Consider the following 20,010-nt stretch of genomic DNA (forward strand, 5'->3'; position numbering starts at 1 on the left):
TTGGCCTGTGCCTGATTAGGATAAGCTAATTGGTTTGTCTTGATAGTGTGCGATTAGATCTTAGAGATGTACTTGTGAATATTTTATAAGTTGAAGATGGCAACCCTGTCCCTAAAGGGGCCCACTGATTAACAGTCCGCCGGACGGTATCGGCCTGTCAGTTGTTCGGAACTGTCAAAATTTTGTTCTAACTGACAGGCCGATACCGTCCGGCGGACTGTTAATCAGTGGGCCCCATAACGGGAGACTTGATTACCTGCTGTTGGTTGGATTACGGTTAGCTGATCTAAGCATTTGTGCCTTTAGAAGGACACAAAATTAATTTATTTATTAACATATTTTATATAAAAATATATTTATTATATTTTTTTTTATATAAATATTAAAAAATGAGTTGGTGGTGAAATGACAAAACACGTCCCCATTCTTTATTCATGTTCTCCAACATATAACGAAACCAGTAATAAATTATCAATTTTTTTGAAAAAAGTTCTTCTCAGAAATTAGAAGGTTTGGTCAATTTTCAGTACTTTGAAGGTCATTTTCTCCTAGCAGGTTGAGTTTGGGCAGCTAAAAAAAAATACGTGTCCGTTATTATAGACTACTCTATAACATATATCAAAATAAATCAAATCGGAGTCGGACATGTTGGGTACCCTTCCTTGTTAGTCAATTTGTGTAAAAATGTCCTATAATATTTATTTATTTATTATTTATTACGTACTTAAGTATATTCATAATGACGGAATTCCATAGCAACCAGGAGACCGTTCAATAGTTCATTATTTATGTTTGTGTTATTTATGACGGCAGCACCATACAAAAGGCGATACGGGAACAAAGGGCCATATCGCAATGCTTGAACAAAGACAATCAATAGCTCTTGAATCAATCTTATTCAGGGAAATATTGCTATGGTACAGTCGACGTCAAAGCTATGTTTACATTTTTCGCCTTATTATAAGGGGTCATCCATTAATTACGTCACACGTTTAGGGGGAGGGAGGGGGTCAAGAAAATGTGACATATTGTGACATGGGGGAGGGGGGAGACACAAACTTTGTGACGTCACTTTAACTTCATCAGTAACCGAAAATTTATTTAAATTCTTTAGTTCGCTGTACATTTAAATAACAAGTTTTTAAAACGAAAATAGTTTTTAATCGTTTAATTTTCTTTCCTAAGCAGTTTTGGGTTATAAAATTACTAATATCTATATCGTCAAAAATATTTTGATAAAACATTAATAATACTTAGGTACTTACTTAATTCGATTTGGCGATTTCGTAGAAAAAATGTGACGTCACACTAGGGGGGGAGGGGTTTGCCAAATGTGACCAAGTGTGACAAGGGGGGGGGGGGAGGGGTCAAAAAACCTAGAAATTGGTGTGACGTAATTAATGGATGACCCCTAAGGGACTAACCTGCAAAAGTGTAAACATAATCTTTGACGTTGCGTTGCGTCTCACATTTTACTCAATGATAGTGACGCAATGACATTAGAAATTGGACAGGTGGAATACCACAGGGGGCCTAGCCAAGAGAACAATCGTACATCCACAAACGCAATCAGAAAAGTAAAAGCGTATTGGGATGACACATGCTACGAAAAGTCATGTGATTATTTCCTTACATTATTTAAGTTTTCATTGGCGTTCTATCAACATTTTTCATCTCGGCTTGGCCCCGTAGGTGGTTTTTTGGAGCTCAAGGACCAAGTCAAGTGACAATTATTTATATAAAACGCCAGACGAAACTTAAATAATGTATGGAAAGGATCACGTCGCTTTCTTTTGCGTCTACAGTTGTAGGCCTTTCTTAAATGCAATTAGAGTGGCCTTATAAGCGGATTCCGCTATAAATACTTAATCCATAATATCTGAGTCAACGGAGAGACAAATTCAATAGAAAACATAAAAATATCAACCAACAACATGCAGAATAAAATGACCAATCCTATAATTCTACCATTCAATAAAGGCTCATTTACACGAGCCGAATTGGCCGCGACCACTAATGCAATTACGCGTTATGCGAGTCAAATGGCGAAAATTGGCGAAACAAATGGAAGAGAGATGACGCTACGCTTACACAACTCGTGAATGTATCATAAATTGGTACAGTCGCCATCAGATATATCGGAGCGGTCAAGGTGCTCACAGATATCTGAACACGCCTCTATTGTTAGGGCGTTAGAGTGCGTGTTCAGATATTGTGAACACCTTGGCCGCTCCGATATATCTGATGGCGACTGTACTTCCTAAATTATTTGGGGGGTTTTTATACAGAAGTTCTTTCAACCCTTAGGCATAGACAGCACTCTTGCGGCTGGATTTGCAGGACCAACCCAGAAACCTGCAAAAATGGCGATTATACAAATTTCAGCTGGTCAGGTGTTGATGGTTTCTATGGGAGACCATTTTTAGGGTTCCGTACCCAAAGGGTAAAACGGGGCCCTATTACTAAGACTTCGCTGTCCGTCCGTCTGTCCGTCTGTCTGTCACCAGGCTGTATCTCACGAACGGTGATAGCTAGACAGTTGAAATTTTCACAGATGATGTATTTCTGTTGCCGCTATAACAAAAAATACTAAAAACAGAATAAAATAAAGATTTAAGTGGGGCTCCCATTCAGCAAACGTCATTTTTGACCAAAGTTAAGCAACGTCGGGCGTGGTCAGTACTTGGATGGGTGACCGTTTTCTTATTGCATTTTTTTCCGTTTTTTTTTGCTTTATGGTACGGAACCCTTCGTGCGCGAGTCCGACTCGCACTTGCCCGGTTTTTTATGGCAATTTCGCGATTGGTTTCATCAGAGTCCAGTCCAAGTCCAAGAGAATGTTTAAGTGTGTTAGTTTATTTCATAGAGGTACAATAATATAGAGATGAAACGGGAGGGGCCAAATGACCGAACAAGATACACTTATAGAACTTTCAGTAGGAGTAGCAGAGAAAGCGGTACTATTGCTTGTCCTTGTCACAGTCTCACTTTTTGTTTGTTCCCCACCATAAATTTAGTATGGGTTATGGTGGGCAACAAATAACCCGACCGAATTACGTAGATTGTTTTTGGTATGTTGTCAGGAATGTTAAAACGTGTTTTTAATATTGTCGCATTGCGTATGTTTTGTCCCTCACGGAGGCACGCGCACACCACTTTAATATTAATATTATAGGACATTCTGTACACAGATTGACTAAGTCCCACAGTAAGCTCAAGAAGGCTTGTGTTGTGGGTACTCAGACAACGATATATATAATATACAAATACTTAAATACATAGAAAACACCCATGACTCAGGAACAAATATCTGTATCATCATACAAATAAATGCCCTTACTGGGATTCGAACCCAGGACCATCGGCTTCGCAGGCAGGGTCACTACCCACTAGGCCAGACCGGTCGTCTACAGGATGCTACTACTGTGATGTACTTCTATAGGATGCTACCTTCTATGGTTTATTTTCATGTCAAATAACTTTTTCTGTTCTGTATTGACGAAGGACGACAGAAGGTCTCAAGCAGGGTTGAGTGGTGATCTAGTCAAGATCGCAGAAGCCGTTAGATGAGTCGGTTCTAGAGACCCTTTTATCATCATCATATCAACCCTTTATCCCCCACTGATGAGCATAGGCCTTAATTTCTCCTCTCTTAAGAGACCATTTGCGGAGTCTTAAGTCAAGCAAACGACTTTCGGTAGATATAATGAATACATATCACTATTTGCATTATACATCTTATTAACACTTTGGTCGAACGGAATCCTTATTTAGTAATGGTGTTAAAAAACAGAATAAATTTAGCCAATTTTTTGCTGGATTTGCAACGGCCTTGGTAACTTGATAGGATGACTAATGATCTTCAAAAACGCTGCCTAATCCCAGGGCCAGATTCTACCTTTGACAATCTCAACTTGTTTCGACATCACTCGCAATGCAACATGCTAGGTATACATGGTGTGTCTGACCATGGGGCTTTAAATCCAGGGCTTGATTTTACTTGCTAAACTGAGCTACTTTTACTATGGGACCAACACATAATCGGGGATTTTTTTTTGGCTTTTCCATAGAAAACGTCGACATCTGATCAGCCAAAATGTATGAAAAAGTAAAAAAAAAAGGGATTTCGGGGTCAGTGCCACAGTAAAATTAGCTCAGTTTAGCGAGTAGAATCGAGCCCTGGATTTAAAGCCCCATGGTCAGATCAGACACACACTGTATACAGGCTGACCAAAAAATAGATGCTTTCCCGTTGTCATAAAGGTTTTGGGATTATACTAAGCAACTTTTACTATGGGACCAATCCCGAAATCGTAAAAAATATCTGGCTGTTTTACATAGGTTTTGGCTGGTCTATTTTCTATGGGAAGGTATTTTTTTTTCACTATTTCGGGTTTAGTCCCATAGTAAAAGTTACTCAGTATTAATCCCAAAACTTCCCCAACAACGGGAATGCACTTATTTTTTTGCCACCGTGTATAAAGGCGCTTAGACCGTAGAAATTTAGTATGGAGATAGTTTGAGGCCTGGGGAAGGACATAGGATAGTTTTCATCAATCATCATTCCACGCAGACGAAGTAGCGGGCAAGAGCTAGTATCAAATAAATATCAAATCCAGTAGAATTTTTAAAATTCGAAGGCGTCTACCAGTAACCGTCACTCTTTAACGGATATTGTACAAATCAAGCCAATCAAGTTTTATTACTACTTTACGGATGGTGTTATTTATTACTGTCTATTATTTAAAACCAATAAGGTTTAATTCTATTTTCGCAAGCTGGTATAAATAATATGGCTTTTGGTGAGTTTTTTAGTACTTTATATATACTAAGACTTGTCAGGTGAGTCCTCTTTTTTATAATAGCTAATATCGTGACTACAAGCATGATTATTTATTCTGCACAATTTATCAAATCTTCAATTCTGCACAATTTACTAAATCTTTTAGCCCATTTATATCACACTCAGTCGGAAATTCCCTATTTACCGGCTTTTGAATAATTACACTTTTTCATCATCATCATCATATCAGCCCTCTATCGCCCACTGTTGAGCATAGGCCTCTCTTCTAGTACGTCACTTGTCCCGGTCCTGAGCTAATCTCATCCAGAAGTGACCCGCAATTTTCCGGATGTCGTCCACCCAACGAGCCAACGGGCGGAACCGGCGGTACACTATTTTGCGCGCTTATAATTCTTACTAATAGATATTAGACACACAACATTTAAAAACGCGAAAGTATTTCTGTCTGTCTGATATCTCTTCACGCTTAATCCGGTAAACCGATTTAGATGAAATTTGAGATTCGGGGAAGGAGGACACAGTGTAGTTTTTAGGGTTCCGTACCCAAAGGGTAAAACGGGTATCGCAACAGCCACAATAAACATAGAAAAGGACAACCCATAACCACGACCACTCTGACAAGAGTGTACGACTAAGGAGGAGGACCCAAAGGGTAAAACGGGACCCTATTACTAAGACTTCGCTGTCCGTCCGTCCGTCCGTCCGTCCGTCTGTCACCAGGCTGTATCTCACGAACCGTGATAGCTAGACAGTTGAAATTTTCACAGATGATGTATTTCTGTTGCCGCTATAACAACAAATACTAAAAACAGAATAAAATAAAGATTTAAATGGGGCTCCCATACAACGAACGTGATTTTTGACCAAAGTTAAGCAACGTCGGGAGGGGTCAGTACTTGGATGGGTGACCGTTTTTTTTGCTTTTTTTTGTTTTTGTTTTTTTGCATTATGGTACGGAACCCTTCGTGCGCGAGTCCGACTCGCACTTGCCCGGTTTTTTTTAGGGTTCCGTACCCAAAGGGTTAAACGGGACTTACGGGACCCTATTACTAAGACTTCGCTGTCCGTCCGTCCGTCCGTCCGTCCGTCCGTCTGTCACCAGGCTGTATCTCACGAACCGTGATAGCTAGACAGTTGAAATTTTCACAGATGATGTATTTCTGTTGCCGCTATAACAACAAATACTAAAAACAGAATAAAATAGAGATTTAAATGGGGCTCCCATACAACAAACGTGATTTTTGACCAAAGTTAAGCAGCGTCGGGAGTGGTCAGTACTTGGATGGGTGACCGTTTTTTCGTTTTGCTTTTTTTTTTGCATTATGGTACGGAACCCTTCGTGCGCGAGTCCGACTCGCACTTGCCCGGTTTTAATTTTATTTACCAATCATCATCATTAATCCATGCCAACGAAGTCGCGGACTGAAGCTAGTAGTAAACATTATGCATAAATCACCTCATACTCTTGTACAGTAACCCGCAATAATATGTTACTCTTCGAAGGCCGCAAAAATATGTGACATGCTATTATGGCCCTACATAAAAGATCGTGACAGATGTTTTTGTGGCCCTGCCCTAGTTTTGTAACATATTATGGCAGGTGACTGTACTAAATACTGTATAGTTGCACCAACCAAAGTATGCAGTAGATTTGATAGCCCACGCACTGTAAGTGTTATGTATAATATTTTAAACTTTCGCGTTTTGAATACATATGATTTGAGCCGCGACCACGACCAGTGAAACCTGTGTCGAAACGTCGGTAAATAAAGGTAATTGAATATAATTCGCGTTAGACCCGTCTATAATGTGAGTTAATATGTGTTATGTATAAGTCATAATTTCATAGAGTTTGACGTTTAAAATGACACTTGTACTGCGTGGGCTACCAAAATCGCTGCAGACTTTTTACGGTCTGACTACATCAATTTACAAGTCTTAAAGCTCGTTTAAATCCCAAATGGCGCCGTTTAAAATGCACACAGTACCGTCGTTCGAGTTTTATCTTACACTTTCATCTTGCCAATATTCAATTGAATCGTGCAATTCTAAACAATACGGTCAACATAGATTCTAAAGGCTATTTTCTCGTGGCTCACGTCACAAGATACCATACTATTAAAAGTTCGCCTTTGTACCTGTATTTAAAACTACAGATAGATAAAGATAGGCCTAACCTAATATATCACCGATTGTCATTTGCAAGTTTTGCAACACGTTCCTTAGGTTGCGTTCCCACCAGAATTGTGTCATGTGTTTGTTAAGATCCAATAGAATCACTTCATATCCTCGCTCAGCGCTTATATCTATATCATTCCTCGCTAGTCTCGCTACGCATCCTTGCAAATCTCTCGTCAGAAGCAGGAAAGCGTCTTCTGCATTCATAAATTGACCGCTTTTTCCTCCATTGTGCCTGTCACTGTCTTTAGCCGTTAAAGATTAGTATAATCGATAATTTCGCCGTTAAAGATTAGTATAACCGATAATTTAGATTGTAATCAACCGCAACAAACACTTTTATTGCAACTTATAAGTGTGCAATTATGTAATTTGTACGACTAAATAGCGTTCGACACGCGACACTTTCTAACTTTGACATTAGCGTCAGTTGATCCAAGTTTGGTAGATTTAGGGTCGGTTGCACCAAACTGTTCGTATTGTTAAAGAGTGCGCTGAATTATGTATGGAAAGTTTCATAGTAAGGCGCCGGGGCGCGTCGGCTGAAGGTGATCAGTCTGTCATATGTGGTTGGTGAAACTGGCCCTTAATGTTACGAGTATTGAAGGCCGGGTTTACTGCAGAATTAGGGGGTCTGTTATTACCACGGCAAAATAGTGCAGAATGAAGGAGAGCCACCTTGGTGCACATAATAATCTCATACGGCCGCGACCCTCAGTCATGAGGAAAGCAATTACTTTCACCCTTTGGGTACTTTACTTGTTCTACAAGTTACACGTTTAAATTTAAAGATTCTAAAGTAAAGTTCTTAATATAGCTCAGCCTTTCTAGGCTGTCCTTAGAAGGCTGAGTTATATACATATTATAGTTATATATGTATCTCTATATAAGGTATTTTCTCAAAGGCAACAGATGCACTAATTACCAGTTACAATTAAGGCTAATGCACACTTATAGCACACTGCACCAGTAGTACCTTCATATTTAATATTGCATGGAAAGACAGTAATCTATATCTAGAACGTCATGGTATAGGATCAACGGAAGACTAAGGTTTAAAGGAATAGTCTCAGTTTCGCAGAGGTTTCTACCCAATTTTTCTACCCAGGCCCCGTAGACAACACCCCAATCGCTAACGCTACGTAGCGAACGAAATGCAACTGTCATTGTCACACTAATATGGAAGAGTAATAGAGAGACACAAAACGATTCGATGGCGAACCGATAGCGACCGTCACCTTCCTAGGCCGCCAGTTTAGTCATGGCCGTTAAGAGCAGTGCCATCTGGACTGGAAGATAGAGATGCCGGCAAGATGTAAGTGCGCGCGGAGTGCGAAATTTTGGTTAAAACGCGTGGTTTAAAAATAAATCCTTATTAAATTAAACACATAAAACCGGGTCTAACAGCAATCTAGGGCAGCGGCAGGAGCATGAGCAGGATAGTGTTTCTGATGTACCTGATCATTGCCCAGACTACCTAAGCCTTGCTTGCCTAGTATTGCCTAGAAGACTGACCCGTTGAGTTCATAAGTGTGCGCTAACCTTAACGCAGTCACGGCCCCGGTTCCGCCCTTCACGGCAGGATTGTTGTCGTAACTATATATGATCTGCGCATGACATTGCCATCTGAGATCACACACTCAAGAACCTTAGGGGCCACCCACACTGGCGTCAAATACAGTGTGCGCTAACCCGAGCATTGTCACGGCCCCGGTTCTGCTTGTCGTAACTTTATATGATCTGCGCATGACATGGCCATCTGTGATCATACGACACCAAAGATCCTTAGACCTGTATAGTACCTATAATGTAAAAGAAGGATTCGGCTTCGGGGTAAGTCTTGGTGGCTCAGTTGGTATTCTTTTGGTTGGTACTCCGAGTCCCGAGTTTGAGGCGGTTTCAATTCGATTTTCTAGAGTACCTATTTTATAATTACTAAACTTTGTCAATTTCCAGGGAATCAGATGTTTTTGTTCGATAGTTACACTTGAATTGGGCAAATTAGACACTAGATTGACCAATCGAACTGTGATTTTAGTATCAGAGGCCCTACAACGAAATTTTTTTATTAGATGTTGGCGGTAGGCCCTCTGGAATGCGATAAAACGACTATTAAAAGTAACAACTTGCAGATTTTTGAATGAAATACTATCTTTACGAGTACCTACGTCCTCCCATTGACGTAAAAGGCAAAATCGTAAAAATTAAAGTATCACGACCTTTAAAACCAGTAACATTGTCAATGTGGGTCACAAGATCGCAGAGTAGCCAGGCGGTCTCGGATCTGAGGGCTTACCGCGAACAACGTTATTCGCAAATTGCGGACATCTCTCTCTTTTACTCCAATTAAGGCGTAATCAGAGTGACAGAGAAAGATGGCCGCAATTTGAGAACTTGTGTTCGCAGTAGGCCCTCTACTTCCAATAACTGCAAGCGACATTCGTCTCAAGTAACAGTGTAATACATACACTGTTAATCCTATTTTCCTTTAAGCGTTTAAGCCGGTAATCGGATAGCTTAGAGGCGAATGGTCGTAAGTATACGTAACAGCGGCACGTTTAATTGAGTATTGGTATACCTTATGCGGTTGCAATAAGGATTACGAATGATCAGTGTAATATGTACAAGTAGTGTAAGGTTACAGCATTCTTCTTTTAAATGTTTGATGTTAGCTGGTCAGTGACCTTACCTTTAATTTGGCAAATGAGTCGGTGTCTTTTGGCAGATCTGATAAGTACTTTAGTTTTAAAAAGACGTAAGGGGCTGTCCATAAATTACGTCATCGATTTTTGACGATTGTTGATCCCCCCCCCCTATAATCATCCAAAAATCATGCTTCAAATGACCCCATTTCCTCCTACTTCATGCTACCGTCATCCGATGTCCAGACCCCCCCCCCCTAATGTGAAATGACGTAATTTATGAATAGCCCCTAAGTGGGCCATTATTTAAATTTGTCGACGATTTTTCTTTTTCTTTAGATTTGGATAAAAATTTCGTAGGTATAGTTCGTTTTTTTAGCATTAGAAATAAGGTAAACAGTCTCGATGTGTCTTTTAATTGAAAAATCATTTTAAAAATAAGTTACGGCAAATATGTAACAATTATGAATCTAATACGATCATTTATATTCTTCTGCTTTCATAAGTAATAGCTTTTGATTATTAATAAGCGTTTTTCAATTAAAAGACATGTCAAGATCGCGTACTTTCTTGAAAGTTCTTTCTAATGCTAAAAAAAACGAACTATAGGTTTGAAGAGTGTTTCATTCTGGGCGGAATAAATACTGAATCTCTATTTGTCAAAATAAAAAGAAATAGATTTTTTCGCTGAGTTACGAAGGTAACATTCGTTTTCGTAACGCAGGGAAAGATTATTCACGACAAATGGTTGCTCTTATTCTCTCTTAATATATGGAAATCTATCTATCAAACCACAATTGATAAAAAAAAGTCATTTATTGTCGCAAAACATACAGTAACAGAGAAAAAAAACAAGGAAAAAGAAAAAATAGACACAATAAATGATCAAAATCTGATGGAAAAAAAACCGTTTTTTCATCAGATTTTGTTTTGACGTTTAAGTCTGTGCAAAGTTAGCTTAGACAGATTCCACTGATGTAAGTAATTTTGCGCAGAGCGATTTTCTAAAAAATTACTCATTACAGAAAATTATATTGTATTCCTTTGAAAATATCGTAGCTATAAAGCAGCTTACACATTACCTGCGGCTAACTTCGCATTTTGAACCCTAAAACCTATTTTTAACCCTGTTTTAATAAAAGCAATAACCATTAATGTCGGAATTGCTCCATGTATAGAACCAAAAGCCTCACAGCTTAATTCATAGCTGTTCCAACTCAAATCGCGACTATTGTTCGAATCAAACACTTATCAGAACAATCATCAACACAAGAAACTGCTGTTTTTGCATTGTTTTAGAAGTCTCCAAATTGTGAACGGAAGGTTGACCCGAATGTTAAAATTACACCTGCTATTATTCTCAATACAAAACCATTTTAAGTATGAACTACGGTTCTGCAACGGGTCTCTGTTGTTTCCCATAAAGTTTGAAGTCATATTGTATTGTTTGTCCGCATTTTCATTAGTCATAATTTGGTTTTTCTCAGAAACGCGTAACTTTTCAGGATTGCCATAAAACAAAGCTAACCTAACCTATCTATAGCATAAATCCTGAGAAGTTAACGGTTTCAGAATTATTACTAATGACATTCTGGGCCTGATTCAGCTTTTGAAATAGATATCTATTAGATATCTTTTAGACATCACCAAGATATGATAACGATATGTTTAAGATCTAACCTGTCAAATTTGACATTTGCGCGATTCTGGAGATACTCTTGAACGATTTCCACAGGATATGGCTTAGAGATCCAATTCACATCTAATAGATATCTTACTCTATCTAACGTAAAAGTGACATTGGTTGCCCGAATTGCGCTGCAAAAGAGAACTAGTTGATATCTAAACTATAACGTATCTAGAATGGATCTAGTACGTGTCGTCTCTTGTGAATATCTTGAAGTTCGAATACAGCAGTCTGACAATCATATATTGCATTATGACTTTCAATAACTACTTATGTCAAACAAAGGGATCCGCTCTGCAACGTTTTTACGGTTCTAGGTGTTCTAATACTGGTTTACCGATTGTGGTTGGTGTACAGAATAGCGTCCCTGAACAATACTTGCAGTTGCCTTCATTATGCAACGGGTCAAGAACCCTTTCTAGTGTACACAAAGGCGGAGGATTGTTGGAACGTCTGTGACATTACGTCTTTTTGGAATTAAGTACAGGCGTTGGTTAGAACTATGCATGCGACTTGAGAAAATGTTTGCTAAAAGTTCGTTTTGTACACCTTTCCTAACAACTGTAAGGTTAGGTTTGTTTTTCTTTCACTTTGTAATTCCGTGAATGTTGAAAACTAGTGGACGAAGCCACACGAAGCTTAAAAAATAGATTATAGAAACATGCAAGTATATCTTAAGATCTGTGAACATCAGCTGCCGCTTCTATGGTGTAAGTAACAGATAGAAAAATCAAGAGGAAATACTTTTTTGTCTACGTGTTTAAGATCCGGGTGGTTACTGTCCATATATCTCAATCCACAAACGGAGCGGCAGCTGACGTCCACGACACTTTAGATAGTTAAGGTGCATTCACACAGCAGTTACCTTGTGTTGCTCACTGTTGCTCCACAAAAATTAAATGCATTGATGCACCTTTTATGATACATCACCCTTAATCACTGAGCAAATGACACACGCAATTTGTATTTGCCTGGAGTGCAATAAGTGTAATAACAGACAGGATATTCGATAAGCGAGCTAATACATCAAAACGGGCAAATGTTCGCCTCGAGCCAATTGTAACACCTGCTAGACTGACGGTCGCCGCTCCCATATTGACTAGAGTGGCTAGACCATTAAAGATGGCGACTCTTTTCCACTGCTTGTTTAGATATTAATACACCAACAGGTTATGTAAGTATTGGTTTAAATTTTTACAATGATGCAGTATGTTTTACTTTTAACATCATCCAAATTTATTTGATGTCAGGTCGTTATTAGATGCAAATGGGTACCTATTATTTTCCTTTTTTTATTTCTACTCAATTTCACGGGGAACATTCAGCTCCCAATTGTGTCTGTCGCAAGAATAAAACTAATGTAAAGTCCGAATAAGCTAATTTTTTGCACTGATTTAAACAGAACAAATGTGTTATTATAAAAATCATAATTTTATAGAATCATTACAAATGCTATACATTTGGCTTGCTTGTTTCGACTTTGAATGCCTATGGAATACGGAATGTACTAATACTACTAATTGATTGATAAAATATACCGTCCACCGCCCGCATATCGTGGATTCTGTTATAGTACGGTATTACTTCATAATTAGCGTTTTTGCCGCAAATCATCACGGAAACATTGTTATAATTCTTCATTGTTTTAGCACGCTCGCGCTCGTCCGATTAAGCCGTTTAGACAGATGCCGCAATTAGAGTGAGTGCACTGACACAGCAAGTACAGAAAGACAATTAATTAGTGGTTACATAAAGAGACTATAAAATAATACAACTAGACCTTTGCGTTTTTCGAAGCTTATAAACTGTCGATTAATACAAAACTATAAGCATAGGGCTAGGATACTCGTGGGATAAATCTCCTTGCGACGTCCACGACTTACGTACTTTCTACGAATACTACGTACTTTCTACGAATTCTACGTACTTTCTACGATTTCTACGTACTTTCTACGAATTCTACGTCTTTTCCAAATTCTTTTGCACATATTTCGAACTTCGCCTACTACCCTACTTGTAAATAGTAGTCAATAGGTACTCAGTTCAAAGGATAATATATCGAGACGAGAGTCAACTCTATATCTATATCCATCTGTAGCCACCTCTAGGTCACGCACCAGACAACAATTAGGTAATTTCGGGTTTGGTTTCTAGTATTAACTTGTCTATAAGCCAAACCTGTGGCGTTGTAGCCTCTGTCCAAAGCTCCAAAATCGGAGACTCTTGAGTCTAAAACTTTTAGTGTATGTTTCTAGTAGGTACTACTAACCTGTCCATAAGCCAGAACAGTGGCGTTGTAGCCATCGAGAGCCGCCTCCACCAGCTTCCTGACGCATGTTTCATACACCTCTTGCTGGTCGACGCTAGGCTCGAAAGCGAAGTCGAAGGTGAAGGCCCGTTCAGCGCCCAGGGCTACACCGCCGTCGCCGGCCGCGCCGCCCGCGCGCGCGCATATCGCGCAGCCTTCGACGATCTCTGCTGGCGTTTGCGGCCGTATCCTGAAACGAGAGGTGGAGTTAGTTGGTGTTTTGTATGGAGAGTATATATTCATATTAACCTATGACTGTGGATCTTCAAATGTCCTTAGAGAGATGATATAGATGTCTAGATCTGGGATCTAGCCTGGCAGTAAGCACCTTCACTAAAACACCTAATCCTTTTGCACACAGAAACCTTTAGTGACATGGATGGCTCTGCACTTATGCAGTTAATGGTATAATCGTTTTAAAAGAGTCGATGGCTCCTTAGAGCATTTAATAACTGGAGTCGCATTTAATAGCTTATACCCCTCTGCCGAAAACCTTGCACAATTGTGCAAACTTTGTGCAAGGTTTATGTGACATGGCTATTTGTACATTAAATACGTACAAAAAGCCATACATCTGACGTGCCCCTCACCCGCAAAAATCGGCAGACTGTTTTGTACAGAAAATGACAGACAAGGCGTCTCCAGCTACTAAATTCTCTAAGCTTGGCTCTTGGCTCCATTGACTTTAAGCTAACTTTAGTCTATTTATAAACCTAGTACATAGAGGCACGCAACTAAACTCTCTTTGAATCTGACACAGTTTCCATTGTTAGCCGAGGTAATGGCTGCAATGTGCACCGCACGCGACGTCAGCCCTGTGATTTCCATTTACCGGGGCATTACGTCGGACCAATCTAAGTAGGACCTAGAAATCCGTAACAAGTATGGAGAACTGGGAATACTTATGGTGGTGTAGCTAATGTTGTTAGAATAATGTCTCAACGTAGCATAACAGTCGAGTACCTAACTTACAGCCTTGTTTTTTTTTTACTTGAAGTTACACAAAGTTTAGTTTGGAGTTGATTGCATTACCCAAGGCCCCTACCTTTATTGTTCTATTTGACGGCGCAGCAACTAGTATCATTTCTCTCTCCTCGCTCTTTTAAAATGCCATTTGTCAAAAAAGGACAACTATACTGTTGACAAGATGGACTTCAAATCCAAGTGGCCCCTTTTTAGGCGACCCGCCCAAGTAACACAACGTAGCTGAATATTGTTTGAATAATAGAGCATGCCGTACTTAATGCTGAATAAGGTAGCTGTATAACAGCTGAATAAGCGTTATACAGACGTTATACAGAAGGTTTGGGCGCAAAGTGGGCATTGCCCACGCCGCTTATTTCTGAATAACAGTAATGTAATAGCTATATAAGTGTATGCCCACACATTGAATCGCTGAATAACACTTGTATAGAGGCTGTCAAAAGCTTATATTCCGCTTTTAAACCAAAGTTATCCAGCTTTGTACACAATGAATCAGTTATTCACACGTTATGAAGTTTTTGGTTCCAAAGTGCACTTTTACAGCAAATATATTCAGATATTTGTGTTAAATCAATGATTTGTCTTCCATTTTAATTTGTGAACTCGTGTCAAAGTGTAGTGTCTGCAGTGAAAACTTACAAAATAAGGAGGACATCACCCATATATTTATTTGATGTTTACATAACTTCAATTTCATTGCGCATGCGACTTTACTGTTAATATATATATGCATTTTATTAAAAAATTTAAAGCGCCGCGTAAATAATGCACCGTTTCAAAAGTAAATATAGAAAATTTACTACTCCACATTTAAATTTGTAATTTTTCTGCTTTGTTTAGATGTTTTAGTGATAGAAAATGTACTTTAACAAGTTATGCTACGATAAAACTAGTTTTATAAATGAATAAAATGGGTTTTTCAGTTCATTTTCAATTCCTATATAATTGTAGAGGTTAGAAAGTGAGCAACCGTAATGGCGTCCGACTGTGCTGAATATAAGCTGCTGCCACAGCTATTATTGTGCTAATTTCTGAATAAGCATTCACATTATTCGCGTTACTAAGCAACATGTTAGATAATAATGGTCTTAACACAACAAGTTTTGAATAACATCAGTATAATAGTAATTGTTTTCTCAATATTAAAGCCTATCAGGGTTCTATACACAAATAGTAAAAACCACATAGATCCTCACTACTTTGATGATAAAACATTATAGGTATGTAACACGGGCAATATTCAATCCTACTTCCCACTAATATTATAAACGCGATATAATATATAAGTTATATGATAAATCTGGGGGCACGGCAGTTTACACAGTTATTTTTTCCGTTATTTGTTCCGACAAATATGTAGTAGGTAAAGGTAACGCAAAGATGTACGACGTGAGTACGAAGATGTATATAGTATGAGTGGTATTGGTTACGAGTATGGTATGAATATGAATATGGTATAGGTGCGAAGATGAGGGTATATGATTCATTCATTCATATTAGTAGCGGGTATCACGGGTATGAGTACAATTAAGTATAGTTTGATATGGGCAGTATTGTTTAGGTATGAGTACGAGTACAGTGTGGGATGGGTATGAGTAGACCCACTTGAAAACTAAAAACAGTCTGTTCAAAATCGACAGGAGAATCGATTTCGCTATGAGGGTGATTATTTTATTTTTCTCATACCCAGTCCAGTCTACAACTTTTTAATGCAACAATATGAATAACTGGCATTTGACACATTGTTTGCCAACTAACAACAACCTTAAATGGCCATTGGTAAACTTTATCTCGTTGCAGTAAGGTATGAAAATGGTCAGTTAACAGTGTTTACGATGGTAACTAGCAATTGTTTTACGTCATTAAAAGTAGAGATGCAACGGATAGTTGTTTGGCCGGATTCCGGATATCCGGCCTGGACACTGGCCGAATATCCGGTATCCGGCCGCCGGATATTCGGCCGGCGGAACTATACCTACATTTCGGTTTTTCAGGTGCGCATTCTGCAGGTTTGACCTGTTTCCTAGTAAACGTTCGCGCGGACTCATTTCTAGGTTCGAAATGAGTGCGCGTGCAAGTCAGTGGAATAATTAAATTGTTTTAAAATAATAAACAAGTACGATTACGACCGTGTCTGTTTCTTAAATCCAATTTGTTTACTCCGAAATCATGCAATGTTACTATCCGGTATCCGGCCGAATAGAAGGTCACTATCCGGTATCCGGCCGGATAGTAAAATAGTGGCCGGATAGGCCGGATAGTAACCGGATATCCGGTGCATCTCTAATTAAAAGGACTATGCATCTTGTGTAAATTAACCAATCGAAGAGAATTGTTAAGAAAACTAAACCTCGATTTTTTAAATAATGGTTGGTTTAAAGAATATGCGTATTTATTCTTGATGCGTTCAAAATAAAATAAAAACACGCTCAAGCTCAAAGCAATCAGACTCAAGTAGCACTGTTGACCGTGTATAAAGCTACGGAACCCTCTCCACTGCGCACTTGTTGATACTAAGCAGTAGTTTGAATAGCGCTTCTCATTGCGTTCATTTTGCAGCTTTTAGCAAGAAAATATAGTATATGTGTACTAAAATCGCTATAACTTATCTATAAGTGTTGTTTTAGTGTTTATTATTCAGACGTTATGTCAATAAAAGCCATAATTAACTCATATATGCAGCTACTGAATAACAAATAATATGTGGATTTTATTACAGCTTCCAGTAATAGCGTCCACCTTTATTCAAAAACTAGCGTTAAAACAGAAACTGCAACCGCTTTTATACAGTTGAAAGTCTTCACCGACGCTTCTTTTCAGCATTTAGTAGCCACTATCACATTTTTCTTAATATTGTCTGCTTAAAATCATACAACACAGAATATATACAGCTAATTGCTGCTAATGCTGCTATTATGCAGCTTTTAGTAACCACAAATGCTTTAAGCTGAATAATGTCTAAGTAACTGTGTAAGAAATAAGTATTATTCAGCTTTAACATGCAAAACCGATACTATGCAAAATTTATTCAGCATTTATTGGTATAAAGGCCCCACTAGGCCCACATATTTTCTTATTCCGAATTTAGTAATTTCCACCGCATATACACAAAATTTATGCAATCTTAATTTGAATAAGATGATAATTTTACTCTATTATCCTGCTTGTGTGTTACTTGGGCGGGTTGTGCATGTGTGCGTAAAAACGTATATGTGTGCTCTTTTAGGGATGTGAAAAGTCGATTTTAATCATGTTATATATCGATAAACGCTACACAGCGGAACGAAATAGCGATTAATTGAAGCTTCAATATCTTCGTTAAACATAAACATAATTGAAATGTTAATGGATAATGAATATATTATAATGTAATAAAATAATTCAATTATTGCGGACCACCTATTTTAATAGGTATTTATGTATTTTAATTAAATATCTGAACTTTCCCTTGGTTCTCTCCTGGGGCGTGACTACAAAATTGTGATCTGATAACCACAATAAAGAAAAAAAGCGTTTTTGTTCATTTTAGGTATAGTTAAACCTTTGAAGTAAAATTAAAATTGCAAGAAATGTCGGTAGTTTATCGATATGACTTTATCGACATGGCTACAGCAAAGTGGGTCGCTTTGTTAATCGTACACTAAACAAAAAGTGGTCCCACTGACAGCTCGCTTGGAAGGCATCTGTATATATTCTTATATCTATGGCATTACCAAACGTAGGAATATCATTCCAAGTGATAGAAAAATATACTTAGTATGAGTCACTGAGTGATTCTTGCCAAACTATAGCTTTTTTTGTCGCGGTTTAAAATTATGAGTACCTACAGTGATTAAAAATAAAGTGCGGGAATTTGTTTACCTTCTTAAGGTGGTTCGCTTTTCATACAAAATTCAATCAAAGCTCATTAAGTAACTACACACTATTAGTACACAAATATTTTCGCATTTATCTTCTTTCGAATATTCGTTTGCGCGAAATTAACAGGAAAACAATGTTTCATACAGAAATCATGCAAAAATCATAGTTAACTTTTCATCAATTTTACGTATGTGTGTGTCACAAATGTCGTGTACAGATACATTTGCGACGTTGCCATTCCATTTCCGACGTTGCCGGGCTGACCACGGCTCGAATTTGGAGTGCCGTCATGTTTAGTGCAATTTTGTTGACACTGATATTTGACAGGTAGTTAATTGACCTAAGCGAGAAGTTCGTCAGCTTAGCTAAGAACTATCATGGCGTGTTATGCAAACAGTCGCTTTTTTGCTTGCAAACGGAAGATTCCCGGTTCGATCCCCAGTCATTGTATGCTGGAACATAACTTTTTGTATTTTTGTTACACCTAAATTTCGTATTGTTTTTTTATTTTTATTTAAGTTTTCTTATTATCATAAATCGATTATTAAGTATGGGCTACACGTATTGTTTTATTTTTACAAAGATAATTAGTAATTATACTCTACCTAATCTCTCTGATTTTTACAATCAGGACATCTTCACTGCAATAAAAACCGGGCAAGTGCGAGTCGGACTCGCGCACGAAAGGTTCCGTGCCATAATGCAAAAAAAAAAAAACAAAAAAAAGCAAAAAAAAAACGGTCACCCATCCAAGTACTGACCACTCCCGACGTTGCTTAACTTTGGTCAAAAATCACGTTTGTTGTATGGGAGCCCCATTCAAATCTTTATTTTATTCTGTTTTTAGTATTTGTTGTTATAGCGGCAACAGAAATACATCATCTGTGAAAATTTCAACTGTCTATTACGGACTATTACGGTTCGTGAGATACAGCCTGGTGACAGACGGACGGACGGACGGACGGACGGACGGACGGACGGACAGCGAAGTCTTAGTAATAGGGTCCCGTTTTACCCTTTGGGTACGGAACCCTAAAAAGTAGTGTATAAAATTTCCTGTGGTTAAAAATAATGGATTTTGTCTATGAATGAAAAACACAATTATTACTATAGTTTGTTTTTTTTAGCATTAGAAATAAGGTAAACAATCTTGACGTGTATTTTAATTGAAAAACACATTTTAAAAATTAGTTACGGCAAATATGTAACAATTATAAATCTAATACGATCATTTATATTCTTCTGCTTTCATAAGTAATCGTTTTTGATTTTTAAAAAACCTGATAACACTGAGTATGTGGGGGAAGCGCTGCTGGCCTAGCCGAAAGCAATTCGGAGGTCACGGGTTCTAACCCCGGTTCGTACCAATGATTTTTCGAACTTTTGTACGAAATAGCATTTGATACCTACCTATTTACACACCGATACCTATTTTTCGGTGAAAGAAAACAATGTGAGGAAACCGGACTAATCCAAATAAGTTTACTCTCTGGGTTGGAAGGTCAGGGCAGTCGCTTTCGTAAAAACTAGTGCGCATGCCAATTCT

The 20,010-nt window shown here is 38.3% G+C and overlaps 1 protein-coding gene across 1 annotated transcript in view; it reads right to left on the reverse strand.

Moving 5' to 3' along the window:
- The window catches only part of LOC134680460 (kinesin-like protein KIF21A), a 112,937-nt gene that overhangs the window by 70,715 nt on the left and 22,212 nt on the right, over positions 1 to 20,010 (reverse strand). Inside the window, exon 3 of the mRNA XM_063539590.1 lies at positions 13,581 to 13,809. Within this exon, the coding sequence (XP_063395660.1) occupies positions 13,581 to 13,809 (229 nt within the window). The remainder of the gene's footprint in view (positions 1 to 13,580; positions 13,810 to 20,010) is intronic.

Source organism: Cydia fagiglandana, chromosome 3, assembly GCF_963556715.1.
Source record: "Cydia fagiglandana chromosome 3, ilCydFagi1.1, whole genome shotgun sequence".
Lineage (NCBI taxonomy): Eukaryota > Metazoa > Arthropoda > Insecta > Lepidoptera > Tortricidae > Cydia > Cydia fagiglandana.